The sequence below is a fragment of the Talpa occidentalis genome, unplaced genomic scaffold, assembly GCF_014898055.3.
Source record: "Talpa occidentalis isolate TD23 unplaced genomic scaffold, MPIMG_talOcc4v2.1 talOcc4.17, whole genome shotgun sequence".
Taxonomy (NCBI): Eukaryota; Metazoa; Chordata; class Mammalia; order Eulipotyphla; family Talpidae; genus Talpa; species Talpa occidentalis.
In genome coordinates, this window is record NW_023601754.1 from 44,618,901 (window position 1) to 44,645,464 (window position 26,564).

The 26,564-nt window shown below is 53.4% G+C and overlaps 1 protein-coding gene across 3 annotated transcripts in view; it reads right to left on the minus strand.

Annotated features, from left to right (window-relative positions):
• Nucleotides 1-1,919: 1,919 nt before the first annotated feature.
• NOVA2 (NOVA alternative splicing regulator 2) overlaps nt 1,920-26,564 on the minus strand; it is a 41,188-nt gene continuing 16,543 nt past the window's right edge. For all 3 annotated transcript variants that reach the window (XM_037516814.2, XM_037516812.2, XM_037516813.2), the window contains 3 exons: nt 18,427-18,570; nt 13,282-13,448; nt 1,920-3,656 (listed from right to left, as the gene is read on the minus strand). In XM_037516814.2, coding sequence (XP_037372711.1) covers nt 2,574-3,656; nt 13,282-13,448; nt 18,427-18,570 — 1,394 coding nt within the window. In that variant the 3' untranslated portion in view covers nt 1,920-2,573. The remainder of the gene's footprint in view (nt 3,657-13,281; nt 13,449-18,426; nt 18,571-26,564) is intronic.

The following is a 26,564-nucleotide window of genomic DNA, read 5'->3' on the forward strand; positions in this document are numbered from 1 at the left end:
AGCCTCCAGAGACGTGTCTGCGTGAGAGGAGCACTGGGCCCGCTGTCTGGACCCGGACTCCCAAGGATTGGGGGTACGGAGAGCATCCCACCAGCAGCGCAGGGCTGAGGGAGATGCAAATGATATGCAAATGATATGCAAAGGAGACTTCAAATCCAATCGCCCCACTCCCAGACCTTACTTTTAGGTTCCTGGCTCCTTCCCTTCCTAATGGGAGCCTGGGGGGCTTCCTATCAGGGGGCCTGGGGGCTTTGTAGGGGGACATTCCAGCTAGACACTGCGATACCCACATGTGGGTGGAGATACTGTGAAATACTGAAAGGTGTTTTGCAAGGTGGAAGGGGCAGCGATGGCCCATGGGGCCGCCCACCTCCCACCCCAGGAGCCCCAGCTTCGGGAGATATGTACAAAGTTACAGCAGAATTGTTTTGGCACTCAGATCTCCATCTGGGTTCAGTCTGGAGATTAGGGGGCAGGGCAGCAGCGATGGGGGATGGGGAAAGGGGCCTGCCCCCCACCCTGGAGCTGCAGAGGACGCAGGAAATGTCCCCACGGTGCCCAAGGACAGCCTCCCGGCGGGGGGGAAAGGCGGGTGGGAAGTTCAGTGCAAGGTACCTTGAAGGCTATTGCTTTCTAGGGATTTTCACATTTTGATTTGGGGGTGGCTCTCTAGCAAGGGGCAGGGGTCTCTCAGGCTCTAGGGGTAGGAATTGTCTCTGGCTGTCCTTCCCTCCCTCTGTGGGGGGAGAGAGACCAGGAGGCCAGATTCCCCCACAGCCATGGAGAAGAGAGGGGCCTGGAAGACCTAGGAAAGGGACAGGTGGGGGAGAGGGCGGGTGTGGGGTGCCCCTCCCCCAGAGATGCTGATGATGGAAAACCAGGGCGCCAGGGGCCCTGCTTTGGGTTGGAGAAAGTGGAAGTGGTCTCCAAAGGGGAGGGGGAGCTGGAGGGTGAGGTGGGTCTCAGCTACCCTAGATGCACTGGGTTGTCAGGCCCTACGGTCTCAGCCCGCTGACCTGGCGGGTCCTCGGAGCTGACCCCGCCCAAGCCACTCTCAGGACGGCCCGGCTGGGCAGACTCGCACAACAGTCCAGCTCCTCAGAGCCCCGTGAGAGCACCGAGACACGCTGAGCCATCAGACACCACCAGAGATCTCCAGCTCACTGGAAGCCACCAAACCAATCGAATCCGTTAGCCCGCGGGAAGCGTCCTGGCCCAAGCGACCCGGCCATTTCACCGAACTCCACGCCGGCCACGCGGGCCCGACAGAGCCGCCACACATCGGCTCACCAGACTCAATGAAACAAAGCCACGCAGACACAAGCATGCACACAAAAGGCAGGGGTGGGAATGAGGGTCTTTAACCGCCTGTTTTCACTGGCTCCACCTCCCACCCCTCCCTGCCAGGTGAGTTCACAGACTTGGGGCGCTTGCATGGAGGGGACCCTGACAAGATGGGGAGCTTTTCCTTAGAGTCCCCCAGATTACATCCGACTCCCATGCCTTACTCTCCTCCTAGGAAGACCCCCAGGCCCAGACCCAGCGGTGTGGGTGGAGGAGGAGGGTCGGGGACTGGCCTTGGCCTGGTACAGAAGCGCCTGCTCCATCCCAAGGACGAGCCAGGAAGTAATCTGGGGACCCTGCAAGAAGCGCACGCCCCGAGATCTCACGGAAGGAACCTTCAAGGAAGGTTCACTGAGACATCACAGGCGGCACCTGTCTCTCCTATCATCGCAGGAAGCCGCCTCTGGGGAACTACTCCCTGTGGCATCAGGAGTGCCGGGAACACCCCAGAAAGTACTTGACTCAGTGACATCACAACAGGGCTCTTCAGTCCCGTGACTTGGGAAGGGGCAGCGGAGCGGCCGCGGGAAGGCGCTCCAGCGCACGCCAGAGCTCGGCCTCCGCCTCAGCCTCCTTCCCAGCGGGCACCGCGCCCCGCCGCCCCTCCTGTCACAGCCTGACAACAAAAGAGCGAAAAGTCCCACCAGGTGGGGCAACCATCGTGGGGGGAGAGTAGCTCAGAAAATCTGGGGTCCCTGCTCCAATGCCCCACTCAGCTCAGACGCCTCTGCTACCCCTCCTCCCATCACGCCCCTCGTTTCTGGAACTGAAAGCAGGAGAGGTGGGTGTTGCTCTAGGTGACCCAGAGGCTTCCTCCCCTCCTCCCATGTGGAAACAAAAACTTAGAAAGGGGGAAAAAAATCCTTACCGGAAAAAAAAAAAAGGAGGGAAAGAAAGAGAAAATAACGCTTTGTTTTCTATTAAAATCAACAAAATGCAATATATACAGATATCACACAGACCTGGGCCCTGGGAGGGGGGCAGGCCCAGTCAAGCGGAGGGAGGGAGGAAGGAGGGGTCCGGCCGGGGCTGGGGAGGGAGCTTCTGGGCCCCATCCTCAGCCATCACTCAAACCTGCCTAGGACTACCAGAAGGGGGGCGCAGTCAGGCCTACCCCAGCCCCATCCCACGAGAGCAGGACGACCCACGCTGAGGTCAGGAGCAGGGAGGGGGAGGACGGAGAGGAGGAGGGGGAGGCGGGAGGAGGGTGGGAGCACACACCACAGGCCTCATCCCACTTTCTGGGGGTTTGAGGCCCTCACTCCCTGCTCGTAGGTGACCCGCTGGCTGATGAGGTATTGAGCGGCTTGCGTGGCCGCGGGGCTGCCGGTGATGGTGACCCGCCGGTTCCGCGTGCCGGGCAGGAACTCGCCCTTCTTGGAGATCTGGATGCGGGCGCCTGTCAGCTCCTGGTACTCCACCAACGTCTTGCCCCCCTTGCCCAGGATGGCTCCCACCAGGTTCTCAGGCACCGCGATCTCCACCAGCTCCTTGGCACTCTCGGCTGCCAACTTCTCCGCCGTCAGGAAGCCCCCGGCCGCCCCGGCCGCAGCCGCAGCGGCCACCAGCGGCCCCCCCCCTCCACCGGCTCCTCCACCGGCGCCAGCCCCGAGGTAGCCGTTGGCAGCTGCGGCCAAAGCGAAGGACCCGAGGGCTCCGGGTGGCGGGGGTGGAGGTGGGGCGGCACCTCCGGCGGGCCCGGCCCCAGCCTCCCCAGCGTAGGAGGCCAGGAGGTTGGCAGCCGCCGCGGCTGCAGGGTTGGCACCGGCGGCCACAGCGGCCAGGACCCCGGAGGCGGCTGCCGAGTTGAGGCCCAGGCCGAGGGAGTTGGTGTTGTAGCCGTAGCTGGCCAGGGTGTTGAGCGCCGTGCTGATGGCCAGCAGGTCGGTGCCCGAGAAGGCAGGCAGGGCGGCAGGAAAGGCGCCCACGCCCGCCAGCCCCGCGGGGCCCAGCAGGCCCGAGGCGGCGGCGGCAGAAGCAGCGGCCGCGGCTGGCAGCACATCGGCCGGGCTGGCGTACGGTGAGCCGGTGGGGTTGGAGTTGGCCACGGGGCCAGCCACATTGGCATAGCTGATGTTGAGGCAGCTGCTGCTCTGTGGGTCTTCCTGTACCTTCTGCACGATGGCGCTCACGGCCTTGTGCACCTGCTCCGGCTCCCCGCTGACGGTCACCACGCGCTCCTGCAGGTTGATGCCCTCCGGCTTCTGGGACAGCTGCACCCAGGCGCCCGACTGTTCCATCACGGCTTTCACCGTCGCGCCCCCCTTGCCGATGATCAAGCCCGCTGTGCTGTTGGGGACGATGAGCTTGGCCTGCGTGGGGAGCGAGAGGGTGGGTCTTTAGGGTGGTCTTTGGTGACACCACAGCGACTTGAGGCTGAGGTCTGCAGTCTCAAGTCATTCCGCCCCTGCTCCCAAGTTTCCAAATCCCACCCAGCCTGCTGCCTCGGTGCGCACCAGCGAGGTCCTACTGGTTGGTTAAAAACATTGCAACACTGCTGGATTGGAGCTAGGATTCCAGGCCCTTCAGCAGCCTCTCCACCACCCTGGCGCCTGCCCCTGGTGCCCGGTCCTGTCCAGCTAGCAACTTACTGGCTGGCCCACTGGGGGGCTTTCAGGACTCTGCTCCAAGCTGATACCTGTGCCCACGCCTTCCGTATAAATCACTCTGCCTTCCAGCCCCTAAAGGGCACCAACAGAATCCTTTTTCAGGCGAGCCACTGGAGGGCTGAGAGGTGAAAAGATTTGCCCCAGGTCGCTCAGAGAGTGAAGGAGCTAACGTCCAGCCTCAAGGGTCCTGGTCCATCGGGCTTCCCTCTCTATGTCATGGTCACTCCTTAACCTCTGTTGCTAGGGGCTGAGCGGTGTCCCCCAACTCCCAAATTCCTGTGTTGAAACCCTAAGCCCCAGGACCTCAGAATCTGACTGTATTTGGGGACTGGGTCTTTAAAAGAGGCACTGAAGGCTGAGGGAGTCATTAGCATGAGCCCTGATCTAGTGACCCGGATGATGGTGTGAAGCACAGAAGACAGCCGTCTACCAGGAAGAGACCTCAGAAGAAAGCAGCCCTGCCCACACCCTGATCCTGGGCTTCAGGCCTCCAGAACATGTGACCAAGCATTTCTGTTGTTGGAGCCCCGGGCCTGGGGGCCTTTGTCATGGCAACCCTGGCTAAGGCTAACGAAGACAGTGGCCTTATCTGTTAAACAACGAGAACATCAAACCTTTCACCAGAGAAGGCAGAGACTTAGAAGACAAGGTCACTCCAAGATGGGAAAACTGGCCACTTATAGTCAACGGTGCAGGGCAGCCCCGGTGGCCCCCGGGGCTGATGGTCTGTACCCTGTTGGGGATGTTTCAAAAGCAAGCACCTCCTTTCACACTCCACAAGCAACTTTCTACCTACAGTCCTCCTCGGTTCTTCCCACATCCTCAGACTGTGGACTCCCCACCCGCAGGTCAGACCCCGGGGGAGCTGGGGATGTCTGTGGGGTCAGTTTTGGTGGTAAGAGGGTGGGTGGATGTGGGCCTTCGTTCAGTAGGTGAGGCCACCCTGTGACCCCAGGGGGAGAGTCAGTTCCAAGAACTGCCTCGGGTCAGGGATGACTTCTGAATGTGCCACTGGCCATTCCTGCTGGCAAGAGGCTTGTCTGTGAAGCTCTGAGTCCAGAACCGGGTCACATGACACACGGAAGCCACGTGGTCCTTCAACACTAGGGGTTAGAACTGTGGGGCCCACTTCGGCTGGGATTTTCTGGTAAACAGAGGACATAAACTTAGGGTATGGATCAATATGGCCCTGTAGTGTATTTTCTACTCCTTACAGTTTTCTTAATAATGCTGCCTTTTCTCTAGATGATTTTATTGAATGAATAGAAAACATACAATATAGATAACGCATATAACATACAGAATAGGTGTTAATCAACAGTTTATATGATTTATAGGCTTCTGGTCAACAGCAGGCTATCAGCTGTGACATTTTGGGGGGAGTCAAAAGGTATATGTGGATTTCTGAGTACCCAGGGGATCGGGGCTCCTCACCCCCACTTTGTGTTGGGGTCAACAGGCCGCGTATTTTTTTTTTTTTAAGATTTATTTATTTATTTATGCAAGCACTGGGTACAGTCAGAAGCGTGGGAGGGTGAGAGAATTCACCAGAGCCAGAGCAGGGAGCAGAGCAGGCAGAAGGACCTAAGTATACTGCTGAGGGGAGCAGTGGGTGGCAGGAGAGGTCTGCGCGCCATGTGGGACCCTCCTCTGGTGGCCGGGGAGCAGCCGGGGATCGAACCGGCGCCGCAGAGGCTGCGGGCAGCTTCGCAACCCAGCGCTCAACCGCTGCGCCACCGGGGAGGCCCAGCCGCATATTTTTTTTGAGCACGGTTTTAAGATTTACTGAAAATCCCAGGACTGTAACTCCCAGTAAATCAAGGGAAAACTGTACTTTGCTCTGCTCTGAACTTTGTTAGGAGGCCTTCCTTTCAGAAGACCCTGACCTCAGCAGCACCAGCCGTGCGTCGGGGGGGTCTCCAGCACTGCACGCTGGTAGCCACCCGTGGCCTGTCTTGCTCGTAGGGCTCATGTGATGTTTGAGCGGCTATTTCAATATTTCTTAGCTGTGGTTCTGGCTGAGCGTTTACATATTCAAGTTCATCTTATTTTAAAATAAATAAACTCCCTTTTATTTCTCCCTTTATTTTTAAGTTTTAAAAGATTTATTTATTTTTTATACAAGAGCTGGGGTACAGGCCAGAGATGCAGGGGGTGAGAGGATTCACCAGAGACAGAGCGGGGAACAGAACATGCAGACTGACTGAAATGCACAGCCCAAGAGAGCAGCGGGCGAGACAGAAGAGGTCTGCTGCATCATGTGGGAATCTCCCTGGCCGGCCGGGGATTGAACTCGCGCTGCAGAGGCTGCGGACAGCCTCACAGTGCTGTGCTCAACCCACTGCGCCACTAGGGAGGCCCTATGAGTTAAAGAAAATGTACATTGGTACAACGGAAGATTATTTGTCAACCACTGTAAAGAAATGAGGAACGAGCCCAAGCTACCTCCTGGATGAATCCAGAGAACACCGGGGAGGCCCAGCCGGAAAGAAGCCAGGCACCGACAGCCACAGAGTGTGCGCTCAGAAGATGCACAAAAGGCAAATCTCTAGGGACACAAAGTCAATCAGAGGTGGCTCAGGGCTGGGGGAGGGGAGTTGGGGGGCTCACCATAGCAAAGGGGATTGAGGTTTCTTTTGGAGGCAATAAAATATGGTGATGGGGACCTCGCTGGTGGCGCAGGGGTTAAAGACAGCGCTATCAAACTGCTGCCAGCCACTATAGCATGAGTTTGATCCCCGGCCCGGAAGCAATATACATGGTGCAGCAGACCTCTCCTGTCTCCCCGCTGCTCCTCTCAGCAGTGCATTTCAGTGGATCCGCCTGTTCTGCTCCCCACTTTCTGGTGAATCCTGTCACCACCTGCAGCTCTGTCCTATACCCCAGTTCCTGTATGCATAAATAAATGAATCTTTAAAAAAAATCATACCAATATTTGTTCTATCGACACAGGTTCTATGTGTATATATACACAGACACATGCATATAAGATCTATATGTCTAGCATGATTATTATATACATACACATGAATATATACATATATGTGTATAATTGCAGAAAATAAAGTGGGTATGGAAAAATATTTATAGGAGAAAAGAACCATCGGCTCTGACAGTGTCGAGTCAAGAACTACTGCTCTATAAGCTCTGTTCCCCGTAAGTCCCCCTAACTCTTCTCCACACCCCGCAACCCCACCTGACTCCACTGCTCCAACTTGCCAAGCCAGGTCCAGACTCAGGGCCTTTGCAACCGCTCTTCCCTCACTGAGAATGCTCTCCCCCTGGAAAGGCGGCTCACCGCTCCTTTTTCTTCTGGTCACTGCATTAATGCTCCCCCTCTGGGGGACCTCCCCTGACCACCTGTTTATCAAAACCTGTTTATTTGCCTGTTCTGTAGCCCCAGCACAGACTCCTTCAGACTCACACCCAACCACTATCCTCACATCTCTCAGATGATGTTGTACACACACCTCAAACTCATAGTCTAAAGCAGAATCCCTCATCTTCCTCCTCAGATGTGTTCCTGCCATGGTTTTCCTCATGTCCATACAGGAAAAACGCATCCTTCCACCACTCGGGCACAACGCTTGGGAGTCCTCACTCACCCTCACACTCAACATTTGATCAGCAACTCTGTGGGCTCTGCTTTCAAAATCTATCTTCACCTATTCTATTCTAGATCAAGAGACCCAGCAGGTAGAAAAGCCAAAAGCAGTGTGTGAACACTGACTGCATCTTGGACAGAAAAATATTCTATAGATATAAAGAGATTTTGGAACAACTGAAATATGAACTTTCCGGTAAATAATTGTATGGAATGAAGTGTTAGTTACTGTAGGTGTGACAATAGTCATATAATAATACAGGAGACTGTTCTCATCAGGAGATATATACTGAAGTAGTTGGGATGAAGTGACATGAGGTCTATCACTTGATTGCAAATGGATCAGCAACAAAACAAAACCAAACCCCAAAACCAAACCAACCAGTGTGTGTGCATAGGTAGGGGTGTGTGTGTGTGTGTGTGTGTGTGTGTAAAGAGAGAAAGCAAATGTTAACACTTGCTGAATTCAACTCCAAGGTATAGGAGTTCCTTGTACTATTCTTTTTTTTTTTTTTTTTAAAGATTTATTTATTTATTTATACAAGCACTGGGTACAGTCAGAAGCGCGGGAGGGTGAGAGAATTCACCAGAGCCAGAGCAGGGAGCAGAGCAGGCAGAAGGACCGAAGTACACTGCTGAGGGGAGCAGCGGGCGGCCGGAGAGGTCTGCGCGCCATGTGGGACCCTCCTCTGGTGGCCGGGGAGCAGCCGGGGATCGAACTGGCGCTGCAGAGGCTGCGGGCAGCTTCGCAACCCAGCGCTCAAACGCTGCGCCACCGGGGAGGCCCCCCTGTACTATTCTTTATTGAACAATTTTAAAATAATAAGTCAGGAGGAAAAAATATGCCTCAGTATTCCTTTTCCTTCTTCTCTGCTTTAATTTCCTTTATAGCATTTTCCACTCGCTGACTTCTATACATTTTACTTATTTACTTGTTTATCTTCCTTGTCCCCAGGAAAGAATTTAAGATCTACAAGGGAAAGATTTTTGACTGTATTTTTTAAATACTGGCTTCCCAATGCCTAGAGGGTAATTGGTACACCCTTTGCAAAGGGTAGGTGAGTGAATGAAAAAAGGAATGAGGGGCCTCCCCTGGTGGCACAAGGGGTTAAGATGCAGCACTACAAAGCTATCACAGCCACTGCAGCATGAGTTCAATTCCCGGCCAGGGAGATACCCACATGGCGCAGCAGACCTCTCCTGTCTCGCCTGTTGCTCCCCTCAGCAGTGTATTTCAGGCAATTCACCTGCTCTGTTCCCCACCCTGCCTCTGGTGAATCCTCTAACCCCCTACAACTCTGGCCTGCACCCCAGGTCTTGTATGCATAAATAAATAAACTTTAAAAAAAAAAAAGAGAAAGAAAGAAGAATGATGACAAGCCCAAGCAGGAATGGGATTGGGTGGGGGTAGCCCATGTAGCTCATCTGGTGGTGTGTGTGTGTTTGTCTGTATTTGTTAGGGTTCTGTGCATTTGCGGAGCCAAACACAGCCTGATATGAGTTTTTTAGATGGAAATACTAATTTGTAAAATGCAGAACATTTTAGTTTAGAAATGTTGGCAACCTCTTGCAAATCTCTACGAATGCTGTGTAGTAGTAGCCAGGCTACTGGCTTCAGTGTTGCCCACAAATCCCTGCTTTAGACTCTGGAGATACCTGCACAGGTACAAATGTTGGCTCCACTGTTGATGTTGGCGGAAGGAACCTAAACTCACTGAGACTCAGTTTTCTCACCTGTAAAATGAGGGGATCTCTATGTCCTCCAAGGGATGATTGTGAGGCCTACTTGAGGCGATGAATGATATAATGGGATTGAATTTCACAATTCGGGGGAATTGAGTATGACTGCCCTTTAGGTGACTGACTTCAGCACATGCCAGGCTACACACAGCTACTTCCGCTCTGTCCTGCTTCTGTTTGGCCCCTGGGAACAAACTGTCATATGTTCCTTCAAACAAGCACCATTTGCTGAGCACCTATGATGCACCAACATAGGGTGCCATGTGATTGTGCAATCAATATGGTAACAGTGTACCATCATAGGTACTCAAGAAATGGTTGTTTCCATGGTTACCCCCATGGGCTGATCTGGATTCAAATCCTATACCTGTGTTATAGCCACTTTGGAAAACAGCCTGGCAGTTCTTCAAAAAGTTAAAGAACTTTTAACTTTTTGGTGGCACAAGGGGCTAAGTCTCAGACTATGAAGCATCCGCAGCCTCGGTAGCACGAGTGCGATGCCCAGCCTGGGAGCTGACCCATGTCGCGCAGCAGACCTCTCCTGCCTCGCCCGCTGCTCCCCTCAGCAGTGTATTTCAGTCAATCTGCCTGTTCTGCTCCCCACTCTGTCTCTGATAAATCCTCTCACTCCCACACCTCTGGCCTGTACCCTAGTTTTTGTATGAATAAATAAATAAATCTTTAAAAAAAACCCAAAAAGTTAAATGTAGCTTTATGATAGGCACCAACAATTCCATCCCTAGGTATATACCCAAAGGAACTGAAAATACATGTCCACATGTATGTTCATAGTGGCATTACTCATAATAGCTAAAATGGTGGGCCAACCCAAATGTCTCTCGACTGATGAGTAAACTAACAAGATGAGGTCTATTCACACAGTGAAATATTATTGGACCACAAAAAGGAATGGAATAGGTATATGGTACAATGTAGATGAATCTTGAAAAGGTTATGCTAAGGAAAAGAAGCCAGACATAAAAGGTCACATGCTCTACCATTAAATTAATATAAAATTCCAGAACAATCGAATATACAGATATCAAAAGCAGATGTGTGGAAGGGACTGGATGGGGGTGCTAGGGGAATGGAAAGTAACTCCTGATGGAGATGGGGGTTCTTTCTGAGGGGGTGAAAATGTTTTGGAATTGGATAGTGTCAAACTTTGCAAATATACTGACACCCACTGAATTGTGTACACTTTGTAGTGGCAAAGTTCACGGTATGTGAACCGTATCTCAATACAGTTGTTATTTAAAAAAAAATTCATCAGGAAAAAAAATGTCCTACAAGCTGAAGGGACTGTACAGAATATACAAAATCAGACCTACATGCAAAGGAGTGTTGGTAGGTGAGCACATCTCAGGACAACGGGGAAGGATGTGACCTTTTCATCCAACAAACTGTTCACTGAGAAATGGGGAAAGCAAGTGCCATCACCTCTCTGCGCTCTGGTATCTTGTTTCCGACATGGACATAACCACAGAGACTCCATACAGTTACTGGGAATATTCACCTCTGGAAAACCCTCAGAAAATGGTAGCTGCCTTTGTGTTGAGCCCAGATTGTAAAACCACAGCACCTTATAGAGTATAAATTCTTTAGAATCCTGGGTTCCTGGGATATTAGAACAGTAGAATCTTAGGATCTATGCCTAGAATTTTACAATCACAGAATCATAGAATTGTAGTAGTTTTAGAGCCAGGATTATTTTAGAGACCATCTGTTCGAAGGATTTGCAAATATGGGGAGATTTTCAAATAATAATAGTAATATTAATATTAATAGTAGCAGCAGCAGCTACCAGTGCTTACCACATGCCAGGTAATATTATAGACACTTTCATGTAGTAACTTAATCTTTGCAACATCCGTACAAGGTAGGGACTGTTATCATTGTCGTTTACAGATGGGGATGGAGGCACAGAGAGGTTAGGGAACTCGTTCATGTTCACACAGAGGTAGTGCAGGATCTGATCCCAGGTCAGAGCCCCGGTTTAGATTCCTAGAATGGTGATTCAAGTGTTTCTATCTGGGACCCAGGGATGTGTATTTAAGCTACCCAAATGACCCAGATACCAAGGCAAAGAACCACTGGTCTGGTCCAGAGCTGGCAAACTGATGGTGTTCAGGCCATGGCCAGCCCACAGCAACACGGTGTTTTAAGAACCAAGTCAACCTTTAGAAATCACTCGACCTCAAACAGATCTCGCTTCTGATGAGGAGTCCGGGTGACGTGGAGGCATTGTGTCTACCTTTCCAAAGGGTGAGGGTCAAGTGCAGCTGAGTGGCAGCTGCCCCCTGTAGGGATGGCACAATGTCTCCATCGTGAGGCCATAGTCCTCAGCCCTTTATGATCTCTTCCTGAGATCCAGAGGCATTTAAAAGTCCCAGAGGCATTTAAATTTATAAACCCTGGTTTGGTCTAGCTCCCATGCTATAAGGAAAGGGAAACAGAGGCTTACCGAAGGGCAGGGGGCCTGGAGTAATACAGCAAGTCCAAGGCAAAAAGGGAAAAGAACTGACTCAAAAATCCCATACCAACAATAACGACGGCAGTGTATGTTAGGCATACATTGAGGATAACCCCTAAGTGTTTTTCAGACATCAATGAACACCAACTGCTGCCCTTAAGCGAGTACCACGAGAAATCTCATTTTACCAGTGAAAAGAATGAGGCTTAGAGAAATCAAGTCACTTGCTCAAGGTCATGCAATAAGATTCAACTCAGTATTGGACTCGAGGATCTGAGCCTGTGGCAATTATTTCTCACTTTCCACCCCCCAGTAGTCAGGCAGAGGATAAATTCTGCTTCTATAACCTTGCCACTCCACTATCTCAGAGTTCCTGTGGATTAGGGGATGGGGTGGGAGGCTTAGGCACAGATGGTGCTCACCCCGTGAAACCCGCACAAAGTCTCCATGACCCCTGAGCCCCTTGTGGCTGCGACCAAGGCAGAGTAAGCTGTGGGTAAGCTGTGGTTTGCTGGTGGGGAGGGATTCGGAAGCGAGGAGCGGAACCGCTTCAGCACCAAGGACAGCAGCCGCGCTCCAAGCCCCAAGCCCGCCGATCTTTTTTGGGTAGCGACCCGCCCAGCAGCATTCTTCCACGACTTTCCGCCCCCAGTTTCCCCAAGAGCTTGGGGAAACAGGCCCGCGGTCTCCCCCCGCCTCTGGGAAACAAGAACTCCCCAAAATTCCATACTCCTACCACGGCCCCCTTGGGAGATTTAAGGCCTTGCGTGCCGTGCGCCTGTACACCGGAGCGGGAGGGAGAGTGCGCAGCAGCCCCGCGTTCCTCCTCCCGCTCGCCCCCTACTGGTCAGGGCCGCACAGCCGGGGACTTAGCTGCGAGCCCACCTGTCCCGAGCGCACCGTGGCCATGGCAACCGGAGAGGACCAGAACGCCATTGGTCCGCTCACTGCCACACCTCTACGCCACCGCTTCCGCGTAACCAAGGCAACCTGGAGGCACTGCCCTCCTCCTTCCACCGCTCCCGGAGAGGGCTGTGTAGGAGGGGGGCACGCCCCCCTTTCCCCCCACAAAGGAAACACCATTTCCCCAAAATGGTGACTACTCTCTTCCAGCAATTAACGGAAGAGAGGGAGTAAGAGGCCATTTCTAAGCGCTTCTGGATGTGGCCTGGCCGACACTGAGGTCACTTCCGGTGAGAGCAGGAAGTGGGAGGCAGGTTACCCTGAAAGACAATGGAATGAAGTGGAAGAAGAGATCTAGAGAATAACACGAAGTGGGTAAAAGTAGGGGGCCTGGGCCAAATTCATCTTCATGCCTGGAATCAAGCCCCTTGCAAGCAGTCCGGCATCCACAGGATGATGCCCTAGTGCCACTAACCACTCCTACTGATGGATAAAACTTCTTATCAGCATTGTCCCATAGAATCCCACCGTGATCCAGTGATGTGGTAGGAGGGATTCCTCCCGAACCTCACCAGCTTTAGAGAAACCCCGTCTCTGCCTGTGCTGACCTGCTTGGCTCTGTCGGGGTTCATCGTGGTTTGGGGTTGAAGGATGTTGACCACCTCAGGCTTGGTCATTGCTTGTGGGATTTCTCGGACCTTCTCGGCAATAAAGCTGTGCACAGCATTCAAGGCCTCTGCTGTGCCCTGTACCAGGCATACTCGCTCTGTGGTTCCTGTTGAGCAAGGGAGAGAGAGGGCACACTCATCAGACAGGACTGGGGACATTCCTGAGAGACAGGCCCCATTTAATGGAAAGAGAAAACAGTTGCAGAAAGTGGACCTGACAGGTCCCAGATCACGTGGTAAGCCTGGGCAAGCTGGCATGAGCTCCTGGGCTGTGATGGGTAACTGGAAGAGTGAGTGGAATCCCTGCTTTATAATCTTGTGTTTCATCTCCCTCCCCTAAAACCACCCCAGGGGATGGAAGAATGATGCTTAAGTGCTTTGCGATGCCCAAGGCAGCCTGGGCAGGGGAGACAGGGCTCAGCTGCCTCTTCCCAGTCCTTGCTGGCTCCCGGTTGCTTTGGCAACCATTCACTCACTCCCCCCTCCTTCTGGAAGCGGAGCGCTCAGGCCTGCAACGGTTGCCACAGTAACTGGAACCCCCTTATCGGTCAGACCGGGTCCTCAGCCCACCCCCAGGGGGACGAGGGACGAGGCCCCGTTGCTGTGGCAACCTCTGAAAGCCTGCAGCAACAGCCTCTGGGCTTTTGGAGAGGATGGGGAAGGGCTGGGGGATGGGGGAGACAGAAGAGAGGCCTGAGTGCTTCCCTGGACCCACCAGATGGAGGGCCAGGGGTGGGGGAGGGCAGGGGTGTGGATAGGGGAGAGCATAGTGGGTCAAAGGCAACTCGTTGAAGAGTGGGGACTGGGGAACTGAGGAAGCAGGTGGGGTGGGTGCCTTTGCTATAGAATCTCCAGATATTGGCTGCGGTTCTGACCTGGGCATCTTTCTCATTAGCTCTGTGTGTGTATGTGGGGGGTGAGGGGGTGGGGTAGAGGGAAGAGACGCTAACCCTGGCTGTGGTATGTGGGTGTGGGATATGTGGGTGTGGGAGACAGATTCTGGGTGACAACGTGGTCAGTGTGAGTATATCTGTGAGGCTGCTGGAGAGGTGTGTGTGCGTGTATGTGTGTGTGCACGCACATGCGTGCATGTGTATACTTGGGCAGTTCTAGTGGATTATCTTCATCTGTAAGAGAAAGAGCTGGAGATCTAAACAGAGACTGGGATCTAAACAGACTGCCTGGCATGACCACTCCAGTAAAGATGTTTGTGTGCACTGCTGTTGTGGGGAAGACTTTGGGTTCAAGGTCATGTGTATATTTGTGAGGTGGAGCTGAGTGTGTATGAGTGTGAAAGAAAGACATTTCACCAGCGGCACCAAAGTTGTAGGATGAGTGCATGCAAGAGTGTATAACACTGTAAGTGTGTGTGTGTGAGAGAGAGAGACAGACAGACACCTCTAGGTGCCCCAAAGACTACTTGGATGGCTGTACATGATGCACGTTCCCGAGTGTGGGTGTGTGTAGAAGAAACAGACAGACCGGCCTCTGACTGATGTGTATGGACAGGAGAAAGAAAGGGGTCAACAGGCTGACGCAGGTATCTCTATGTGAAGACCCTTTGGAGGATGCATGCATTTGTGTGAGTGTCTGAGCGTATGTGTTACAGATGGACAAAGAAGGCTCTCCTCTCTGCGTGAGCCTTGAGTCTGAGAATGTGTGTGCCTAGAAGAGCCTGGGGGGGGGGACTCTGCCTGCAGGATCACTTAGCTCCCTGGGCCTGGGTAGGGCTGAGACTGCCTTCCAGGCTCCGTGTGTCTGTGTGTCTGGGATGCTGGGAGTGAGCGTCCAGAGTCCCTGGGCATTTCAGGGTGGCTCGCTGGCGCTACCCTGACCCTTGGCTTGCCGCCTCTCAGCCTGACATCCCAGACTCACCATGTGTCTGGGTGTCACTGTCTTGGGTCACTTGTGTCCATCACCTCTGGGCTGCCATTCCTCACTCTTATTCCCCCCACCCCAGAACAATGGCTAGGTCAGAGCCAAGGGTGAGTCAGCGTGCAGGCTGCCTCCATCTGGGTGTAAATAGGAAAGGGTGTGGGTCAGGGTGGGAACTGGGGGGGGGCTGGGAGGGAGGAAGGGGAGGCCCCAGGGGGAGCCCGAGGCGGCCAGGCTAGCCATCTCTGGGAGTTTGCTTCCTGCTCGGGCAGTCTGTGATCTCCCACCCCCCTGAGCTCTTCCCAGGGGCCTGAGGCTCTGGGAGCTCCGTTAAACCCTGAAAGAATGTCCAAGAATAACAGCTGGTGCTTATGTAATGCCAAGTACCATCCTAAGTGTTTTATATATATTATGTTTGTTCACTTAGCACATGAGGCAAGTTTTATCATTAGTCCTGACTTCCTGTCGAGGACACTGAGGCACAGAGGTCTGGGTTTGTCCCAATTCATTCAGCCAGGAATGCATGGTCAGAGGCTTGACCAGGTGTGTGGCTCCAGAATATGGGCCTTTTTTTTTGTGGGACCCTCGCTGGCGGCTGGGGAACGAACCGGCGCTGCAGAAGCTGTGGGCAGCCTTGCAGCCCATCGCTCAACCGCTGCGCCACCAGGGGAGGCCCCAGGACATGGGCCTTTAACTACACTACCATGCTGTGCTGACCCAGGGGTTCTTGGAAGGAATGTGTGTTTTGGGAGGAGGCATAAAATGATTGCAATTTTGCTTTTGCATATTTGATCATAAAAAAAGAATATTTCTGCATTTATTAAGTCGTTGCTGAAGATTTTGTACTTATGCACAAATGCGTTATAAAGAGATAAAATTAAAAAATAAACCCTTTGTGTCTACTTTTCTTCTGGGGGGTAGAGGTTAGAGCGTCGGGCAGATTCTGGGAGACTGTGCGGCCTGGGGCAGGCAACTGCCTCTTTCCGGGTCTCAGTTTCTCCAGATATGACCAAGAAGGACAGAATTTGGGGCTTGAGATCCCCTCCACCAGAAAGGATGACCTCTTGTGTGCTCTGCCCCTCCCCCGTTGGGGGTAGGGGTCACGTAGGTTTTTGTTTTATGTAGGAAACACAGAAGTACAATGTGTGTGTATGTGTGTCCACGTGCATGAGACACAGAGGACACTTTCAATTTCACCACTGCCACTTCTCATCTGTTCTCCATGCTTCAGTCACACTGAAGAAATTAAATTAAACACTTCCTCCCTGACTTTGAACATGCTCCTTCATCTTCCCAAAGCACCCTCACTGCTCTCTCTTACTCATGGCTCTGGGCTCCTCCTCCAGGAAGCCCTCCCTGACCTTCTCAGGTTGTGTGACTGGCCTGTCTGGATCCCCCATCCCAGCACTGGCTACTCTGTGCTATCACTGTGTTTGTCTGTCTCCCCTACCGGGCTGAGACCCCATTGAGAGCAAGTCGACAGCATCTTGGTCACTGCTGTGTCCCCATTTCTATCCAGCATACAGTTGGCATGGACTAGGTACTGAGAGAATGTGTGCTGAATCAATGAATGAATGAATGAATGGAAGGGTGTCAGCCAAGAGCAGCGGGAAATATGAGTTCTGTCTTGAGCAGAGGTATCGCCATTTCCAACATTCCTGTGGGTCCCGGGTAGTCTAGAATCAGGACTAGGATGTAGGGGCTGTGTCCTGTGTATAGGTTAGGAGCCAGTGTGCCTATGATATGCAGTCGGGAGGGGGCTAGGGGGAGATGCTGGCTCAGCGGCTGTTTTGAATAGTCTGGCCCAGGAGAGCCAATGACAGTCCCACCTCTGGGGTTCTCAGCTGCCTGGCCACAGGGTGTGTTGTTGGCTTGGGAGAGGATGACATCTCATGTCTCAGAATGTGATCCAGGGGCAAGGAACCAAGTGTTCTCGGATGCATGTCCCAAACAGAGTTCTCATCCATATCTTGTGGGCTAGAGGCGTGTGGGGAAACTGGGCCAGGGTGGAAAAGAAAAGGGGGTGTGTGCCTGGTTCCCTGGACTTTTCTCTTAACCTCTTGCCAAAGCTGCTTAGTGCGATGGGGGGTTGGGAGGGGTGAGGGAGAGAGAAATAGAGAGAGAATGAAAATGAATGTGTCCTGACCCTGGGCTTCAGCTCTGGTGTTTGACCTAAAAATCCAAGGGGATTAAGGATGAACTGGACTAAAGATGCAATTCAGGGGCCTCCCTTGGGTTCAAGCACTGGTCTTGAGCAGGCATTACTGAGAGGCAAGTGATATTGAGGAGGATGAGAGAGTAAGGGGACTTGAAAATTTTATGTGTGTGTGTGTGTTGGGGGGAAGTTGGAGGAGAGGCAGTAAGAGGGCTGGGTTTGGAGGGAGGGAAAAGAAAAACCCACAAGGGACAGAAACACAAAGGGAGTGACCGGTAGCAGAAGCAGAAAGAGGGGGCACCCCAGCCAAGCGTGACCCCATAAGGAGTGCTACTAAACACTGCCTGAATGGATTGAACAGAAAAGAGAGATGAGAGAACAAGAGAAAGAAAACCTGAGGAACTGAGGGGTGCAGGGAAAGGAAAAGATGGGGAGAGAGAAGGGGAGACAGTGAGGGAGAGGGGAGGAGAGGGAGAGGCAGACATGGACAGGGCGCTGAGAGAGCAGGAAATGGAGGAAACCGCAACAGCATCAGACAGAAGCAGGAGGAAGAGCAGGAGGAGACAGAGGGGCCAAGGGAACAAGAGATGGCAAAGCCAGAAGCAGAATGGGAGGCGCATGAAGAAAGACACTGGGTAAGATGGGGTGACAGAAATCCAAAGGGATAGACTGGGGGGGAAGAGAATGAGGGTGCATGTGTGTAAAATGGATGGTTGGCCCCCCAGCCCTCAGGGACACCCTGGCACCTGCCTCCCTGCCCTCCCCCACAGCTCCTCCAACTGACCCAAAGGGGCAGGTGTGTGGGAAGGGGCACATCTGCCAGCACATCATGCAAATGAGCTCATGAATATGCAGCAGGGCCATTGTCTTGCCCTGCCCCCAGCCCCATCTGCTCGGGCCTGGCCCCCGGGGCTGAGGGCAGCTCTGTCCACTTGGGGGAGGGGAGGGCCTCCCCCCAGACAAGATCGCTGCTCCTAGGGAAACCCTTTCTCCTCATCCAGAGCCCAAGTGGGAGAGCCTCAAGGCCTAGGGCAGAAACCCAAGCCTGGACTCACCAGGATAGAAGTCTTTGGATTTGGAGAGTTTGATGGTGGCGCCTGTCTCCTTCTGCAGCTGTACGATGGTCTGGCCGCCTTTGCCAATGATGGAGCCCGCTGCATAGCTGGGGATCAGCACCTTCAGGAAGTATTCACCTTCCTCTGCAGGGGCACACAGAGATGGGGGGAGTCAGGGGAGGGGGGCCTTTGGGTGGCACCTTCGGGGGCGGGGTGCAGGCACAGGGCCACGAGGGCAGACGTAGGAAATCACAAGAACCGGGGCAACCAGGGTGATGAGGAAAGCAGAGAGGACAACTGTCAATCATTAATTCACTCATTCATTCTTTTCACTTCTGAGTCTCTGCTACATGCCTGGTGCCGTTCTAGTTATACGGCCACAAAGAAAACCAGATTTTGCAGGTTATCGAGGCAGAGAAAGCCCAAAGAATTTTAGTGATTCAGCCACGAGTTCACACAACTACCTTCTCCTAGAGGGGGATGATGGTATGTGGGTTGGTGGTAAGTACTAAGAAAACCCAAAAGAGGAGGCAGAAAAAGGGGGCGGGGGTTAATGGGCTGCAGTGTCAGATCTGGGACCACGGCAGCCCCCACCCAAGGATGTAGCTTTTTTGGTCTCTGCAGTGACTTAGTTCCCTGTACTTAACTAGTATCACTCTTTAAATTGTTTACACGAATGCTGTTATGGAGGTACTGCAAGAAAAATGCAGTCTACAGGTGAGGAAACAAAGAAATCACCCAAGTTCACATAGGTCAGTGGTAAGAGGCCACTGAGGCCTGAGCCCAACTTGGCTCTGGTGTCACTGCCCTGAGCAACTGTGATAAACCATGTCCAGGTTGTACAGGAGGGGACAGAACCATGTGGCAGGTGGAAGAAGAGCGAGTGCAAAGGTCCTGGGGCAGGACGTTGCCTGGGTTGTTTGAGGGCATGAAGAGCTCAATGGGGCCGGGGCTAAGTGAGAGAGGAGCAGGGTGGGCAGAGACGAGGGTGGAGAGCAGTGGTGGTGGATGTTGAGTCCTGTGGGCCACGCTGAGGTTTTTGGCTCTTACTGCAAGTGAGGTGGGAGCCACTGGGGGGACCTGAGCAGAAGGATGTGACCTGCCCTAGGTTTCAAGAGCCTCCTGATGATACGAGGGGAGCAGCTTGAGAAGTAAGGGTGAAGGAGCTGGGAGCCCAGAGGAGGTGCCACAGAGGGCCAGGCAGGAAGTGATGGCAGGGGAAGCCATGTGGGGGGTGAGGGAGGAGGAGGGTTCCAGTCACCTCCTGCTATTGGCCTGGCACAGTCTCATCCAAGCCTCAGGAAGGTGGGTCACATGAGCGCCATTTTGACATGAGGACAATGTATCACAGAAGTCTGTGGACGCGCATCAATAGAATTCTCGCTGCTGGAGGCACTGGAGGACAGACACGTGAAGGGCACCAAGACGATCGTGGGTTGAGATGCGAAAGTGATTCTGCTTCCTTCTTGTTATTTCTTTGCTTAACACCCTCTGCTGCTGGTGGCCAAACCTCAAGGTCAACTTCAAAGACCTGGAGGTGGTGAGATGATGTCAAGGGTCTCTGTAAAGGACCAATTTGCTGGGCCATGCACACAGCGCTTTGGTAATGGGGTCCCAGGCGAATGCTAAGCTCTCTGATCTAACTAAACTGTTGCTGCCAAGTACTCCCAGGGCAGAAATTCTGGCACTTCTCAGGAGCAGACTCTTTGTGTTTGGCCCTACCCACCTTCCCGGCTTCAAGCCCCCCTCTTCCTCTCCAGACACTGGACACACTTTCCTTTCAGTTCCTCAAAACATTTCCCTCCCACCTCAGGGCCTTTGCACAGTCTCTCTGCCTGGAACTTCCTTCCCCCAGTGAATTTCTCTTGTCCTGCCAGTCCCCACTCACATACACTTCATGTGGGAAACTCCTGAAATTCACGCTGTGGGGTGATGGACCCCGTTTCATGCCTTCAGGACAATGTATCACAGAAGTCTGTGGACGCACATCACTAGAATTCTCGCTGCTGACTCAGGCAGCACCTGCACACAGTAGGGCGTGAGAAACGCTGGGGAAAGGAAGGTGGGGGACAGGCCATCTCGGGTCTAAAGCTTGAGATCTGCAGCCATCCCCTCCCCCCAGCAGTTTTCAACTTTTTCTTTTAAGCAAAGGAAATGTATTTTTAAAGTCGCACATGAAACTCCAGATAAAAGAGAAAACTCTCCAGGGGAGGAGGGGGCAAGATGGGGCTGCCAGCCCTGCCCATCTCCACCTGGTCCTTTCAGTTAGAAGTTCTGGGCTCCCTGATGCAGAAGGGATGGATAGTATAGGGTGGATAGGGGTCTGGGGTGGATAGAGCTGGATGTGGCTTTGCTGGCATGGGAGGGGGTCCAGTAGGAAGGGGTTTCCCCCGGAGTCTGAGGCAATCCTCTTAAACTTGCCTAATCAGACCATTAAAGCCCATTAGGTAATTAGCTCCCCAGGGTGCCTTCCTATCAATCATCCTGACCATCCCCCTCCAAATTCACTTTCTTCCCTGGGCTCACCGAGGTGGCCCCTGGCTGCCCCTGCCCTAAACCTCTCACAGAGGTGGGGGACCCATTGAGTCTCACTAGGATTCCCGTTCTTTCCTTCTTTGACTCCATCCCCATGGTCTCTCCAGGCAGCGCCTCTTCTGCTTCCCTCTTGAAGATGGGAGTTAAGCATAAACTCTGAAAACTGGGGCACCCCACTCCATTTTAGGCTCTCTCATACTTCCCTGGGTATTGTCCGAGAATCTCTGTATGAAACAGGCCCAGACTCGAGTGTGAACTGTGTCGGCGACAGCCTGTGTGGCAGCCACTGTCTCTCTTTGCACCTCAGTTTACTCATCTGTAAAATGGGGACATGACAGCGCCACCTCATGGGGTTACTGTGATTAATTAAATGGTAAACCGCAAGGTATTAGGATGCAGGGTGGTCTAGGGCACAAAAGCACTTGAGAAACGTTGGACATTATCATTATCCTTACCATCACCTACGTCAGGCCCCGAGCAGAGCTCTCCTCAGGGCATCTGGCACCCAGTAAGCGCTATATAAATGGGAGATGAGCCTGTAAGATTTGGGGTTCTGCTGGGAGACAGGAAGAGGCGGGGAGACCCTACTTTCTTCATCACCTCTCCCCCTAGCTGCTGCCCCAGCTTGTCCCCACTTCTGGGAGGGATGTGTTCTCACTTGCCTCAGTTTCCCTCCAACTCCCTCCTTTCCTGCATTTTGCTTTTCTTATATCTCTATTATCATTTCCTTCTTTCCTCTCTCCCACTTCCCTCCCTTTCACCCACAAATCCTCTCCCAGTATCCACTGGGGGGTAGGCCTTGTTTCAGGTGCTGACGATATAGCAGAGAACAAGACAGACAAAAGCATTTCCTTTAAATCCATTCACATTTAAAATTTAAGTGCCTCTTATGGGCCTCCCCGGTGGCGCAGCGGTTGAGCGCTGGGTTGCGAAGCTGCCCGCGGCCTCTGCGGCGCGGGTTCGATCCCCGGCTGCTCCCCGGCCACCAGAGGAGGGTCCCACATGGCGCGCAGACCTCTCCTGCCGCCCGCTGCTCCCCTCAGCCGTGTACTTCGGTCCTTTTGCCTGTTCTGCTCCCCACTCTGGCTCTGGTGAATTCTCTCACCCTCCTGTGCTTCTGACTGTACCCAGTGCTTGTATAAATAAAATAAATAAATAAAAACATGCCTCTATAAATTAAAAAAAAATTAAAATTTAAGTGCCTCTGTTGAAAGGGGACACTTAAAATTCACTGCTAATATTCAGAGATGGAAGGGCGGTCACGTCCCCCGCTCCCTACATCCAAATCGATATACACACCCAAAAGCCAAAAAAAAGTTTGTCATGGCCCTCCTTAAACCCCCTTGTGGGCGCCTCCCTGGTGGCACAAGGGGTCTCAGCACTATGAAGCTATCTGCAGTCACTGCAGCACGAGTTCGATTCCCAGCCAGGGAGCTGACACACACGGCGCAAAAGACTTCTCCTGTCTCCCCGCTGCTCCCCTCAGCAGTGTATTTCACTCAATCCGCCTGTTCTGCTCCCCACTCTGTCTCTGGTGAACCCAGTTACCCCACTTCCCTGCACCTCTGGCCTATACCCCAGCTCTTGCATGCATAAATAATCTTTTTTTTAAAAAAAACAACCCTGTGGGAGGGTGCTCAGTGGTCCCCAGCCTAGTGGAAACCTGGCGCCCCCAATTCAGGTGGATTTCCCACAGAGCAAACCACCCCCACCCCACCAACCTGTAGCAGCTCAGAACTCCAGGACTCAGGAGGTCCCCTTGTGGCCACCAGCCTGCTCTGGCTCTCTTTAGAACCTTCTGTATCTTTCCAGTTCGGGGGCTACCTCCCACAGAAGAAGCCAGGCGTCTATTTCCCTTGCATCGGGGGCAGACAGGTGACCTCAGCTGAACTTTCTACCACCCCTCCCCTCTTAGCTCTTCCCTTGGTGTCTGTGCAGCTCCCCAGAATCCATGCCAGGCCACCTTCAGCTCTCCCGAGGGACCTGTCCCTCTGGTGGCCACTTCACTTTCCCTTGGGGAAGAGCTAACTTTCCTTTCTGGTCATTCTGAGTGTCTGGTCTCCCATCCCTCCTGGAGGTGACTTTGACCTGGGAGGGGGTCACTACGACAAAGGTAGACCCTGTATTTTGTGGATGTGTTGCTTTCGGTGATCGTGTATCTGCGGGAACCAAAGTCAGGGTATTGTACTCATGGTCCCCCCTCCAGTCTGGAGGCCTGAGGGAGACACAGCTATGGTGGGATCCATGGAGGTGTGAGGAGGCTGGGGTGTGAGTGACGCAGTTGTGGGGGGTCTGTTGGTGGAAGACAAGAGCTGGTGGGGGTGTGGGGTGGGAGCGGTACAGCGGGGGGGGGGGGGTTTGACGTCAGGCGGGCGATGCCTTTCTGTGAAAGATGGTGTCGCCCGCTGGTGCACGTGAGAAACCTAATACAAGAGCTGGTGCCTAGGTGGGTGCGGGGCTGGGAGGTGCCAGGCTCTCTCTGGGTGGTAACCCCCTCTGAGGGAAGGTGGATGGGCATGACTGCCTCGGGGTAAATCCCTGGCTGGGGGAACAGGCCCCAGCGGCTATGATAATAAAAACAGTAGCAGTAACCTCGTAGTAGCTATTGTTTACTGAGCGCTCCCAGCCCATGAGGCCGCAAGCAAGGTGCCCTCACCCGACAGCCCAGAGAGGTGCATCTTGGCCCCATTTTCCAGGTGAGGAGACTGAGGCTCAGAGCTGGAAATGACCTGTCTGGGGAGCAGACCCCAAGCACATGACAGTGATGAGGGGAACCCTAGAAGGTTTTGCTCAAGGACCCTTCACCCTAGGGACAGTGGCTTCGTGTCTGAATGTGGGGAGCACAGCTGGCTGGTGTAAGATCCGTGTGGGTGTGAATATATATGGGTAAGGTGCTGTGTACATGGGGGTAGCAGAGGAGGGGACACAGTCAGGAGTAAGGGGGCATTCCAGCACCTTAAGAGTTATCATCTGGGGCCTCCCTGGTGGAGCAAGGGGTTAATCTCAGTACTATCAAGGTATCCGCAGCCATGAGGCATGAGTTCGATCCCCGGCCAGGGAGCTAATCCACATGGCACAGCAGGCCTCTCCTGTCTCACCAGCTACCCGCCTCAGCAGTTTATTTCAATGGAGCCACCTGTTCTGCTCCCCACTCTGTCTCTGGTGAATCCTCTGGAGAATCTTCTCACCCCCACACCTCTGGCTTAAACCCCAGTTATTGTATGTATAAATAAATAAATCTTAAAAAAATGAAAAAACAATCTTTAAAATAAAAGTTATCATCTGTACTCAGGGGGTTGCTCTGTTACTGTCCCGACAGCAGGGGTCACGGATTTCTCCCAGGAATCCCTAACTGTAGTTTCTACCCAGCTCACCCCCCAGCCCTCCTGTCTTGTGAGCCTGGTCTCCCCAAAACCCCATGATCTGCCTGCCAGTCATGGTGCCCAGGGCCCAGAAGCCAGTGGTAAGAGCCACCATCTCCTCCGTCAGCCCTCAGGAGTGGGAGTTAGGCTGCCCACTCTGTCACGACTTGGTGTAACACCCTAAGAAAGCCATTCATCCCTCTGGACCTTGTTTTCCTCACCTAGAAATGGGGTTCACTATAGTGTTTACCCAGACTCCTGAGTAAAAATTGCAGCTCTGCCTCTTACAAGCTGACTGACCCTGGGCAGGTTACAGAATCTCTCTGGGGCCAAAGTGTTTCATTTGTTAGATGGTAGCAGGTGAGACTTGCAAGGATGAAGTGATTGGCCCACAGCACTGAGACCACACCCCCTGAATGTTAACCATTATTGCAACTTATTATCACCATGTCACAGGGGTTGGGGAGATTCAGTGGGGGCAGAGGTCTGGCATTAAGCAATAAAACTGGGAGCTGTGCTACTGGCACTGCTGTGGTTATTGTCATTGCTCCATTTGACAGATGGGGACACTGAGGTTCAGAAAAGGGGTGGGGTGGACCCAGCAGACCTTCCTCATGACAGTATTATTAGGAGGAGCTTTTGATTCTGAGATGAAAGTCCTGGGCCCTTGCGCAGCCCTGGCCCTGAGTGTTTCCATAAAGTGAATGGAGGACTACCCCTTAGTGTCCCCCGCCGGGCCTCAGTTTCCCCACTGGTAAATGGGAGGGGAGGTGGAAGAACCCCAGCATTCTTTCTATTGGTAGCTTCCCCACTACTGCCACCAGCACAGGAGGCAGGACGCTGGGTGACTAAGCCGAGTGCTGAGGAGCTCGGGAAGTGGGCAGCCTAGGTGGGACTGATCCCCACCCCTCCACTTACGTGGTGTGTAGCTTTGAGAAAACGGTTTCATTTTGCTGAACCTCAGTTTTCCTCATCTGAAAAAGCAGCTTAAACCACCTCTCCTGAGGGCTGTATTGGGAAATAAACCCCTATCTCAGGTGCCCAGTTTCAGGGCTCACTGTCCTTGGAAATCACCCTGGTGAGGCTGAGTAACAGGGTTTCCAGCATCCCCGCCCCTTTAAGAGAAGGACAGCAGCCGTCCCCACCCCCCACAGCAGGGCTAGACTCCAGGCTGGGCTCCCTGACCTCCTGGGTACCCGACTGTCTCCAGGACTGGGAATGGCAGTGGGGCAGGGAGGAAGGAAGTCGGCAGGGACATATTCGCAGGGACATATTCGCTTATGTGCTGGGGGTGGGGGAGCAGGAAGAAGGACAGGAAATTCCCTCCCCCAACTTCCCTTTCCTCTAATTTCTAGTGGACACCCTCACAGGCAGTTAGGGGTCCTGATTCCTGGGCCACCTGGACTGGGGCTGGGAGCTGGGATGGGAACAGCAGACTCCGCTGGTGTTCATCCAACTGGGAGGAAGTGGGGACACCCCCCCCCCCAGGCCATGAGCCACTGCTACTGGCTACCGTGCCCGTCAGCGGGAGGGCGCACTCCGGCCCGCCTGAGGCCATCCCTCTCCCATCCGGAGGAAAAGGCCAGAGGAAGCAGAGATTTTGGCCAAGGTGACCGCCGGGAGGGGCTGTCTGCTCTGGGGTCTCCCTCCTTCTAGGGAGACAACCAGGCCAGGCTCTGAGGACCCGACAGACCTCACCTCTCCCGAGTCCCAGTGCCCAGAGCCCCTGGCTTGTCTTTTAGTCTCTGGGCCACATCCTATCAGTGACACACAGCAACGGTTTCTCTGTCTGTCACACTCGTACCTTCCCTGAAATCAAACACTCAGCCCTCTCTCTCTCTCCTCGCTCGCTCTCTCTCTCACACACACACACTCTCTCTCATTCTCCCTTGTCACACACATGCAGAATCAGCCCCGAATCTCTGGTGTCATACACTCAACCATTTCACACACACCCCTCCCCTTTTTACACAAACACCCAGGGGCGTCTCACACACATGCACACAACCTTGCCTTTTCTTACCCCTCGGGTGTCATATGCACACGTTCCCTGACACACAGGCATCCCTCCTCCCCTTTCCCTGTTACACGCCCTCGTGTGCTTCACCCACAGAGCTCCCCCCACCTCTCCCTCGTCATACACCCACCTTCCCTGGCTGCACACACCCCCTCTGATGTCACCGTTGCACACCTCCATGTGTCACACCCAGCCACAGCCTCTCTGGAGTCACACCCACACCC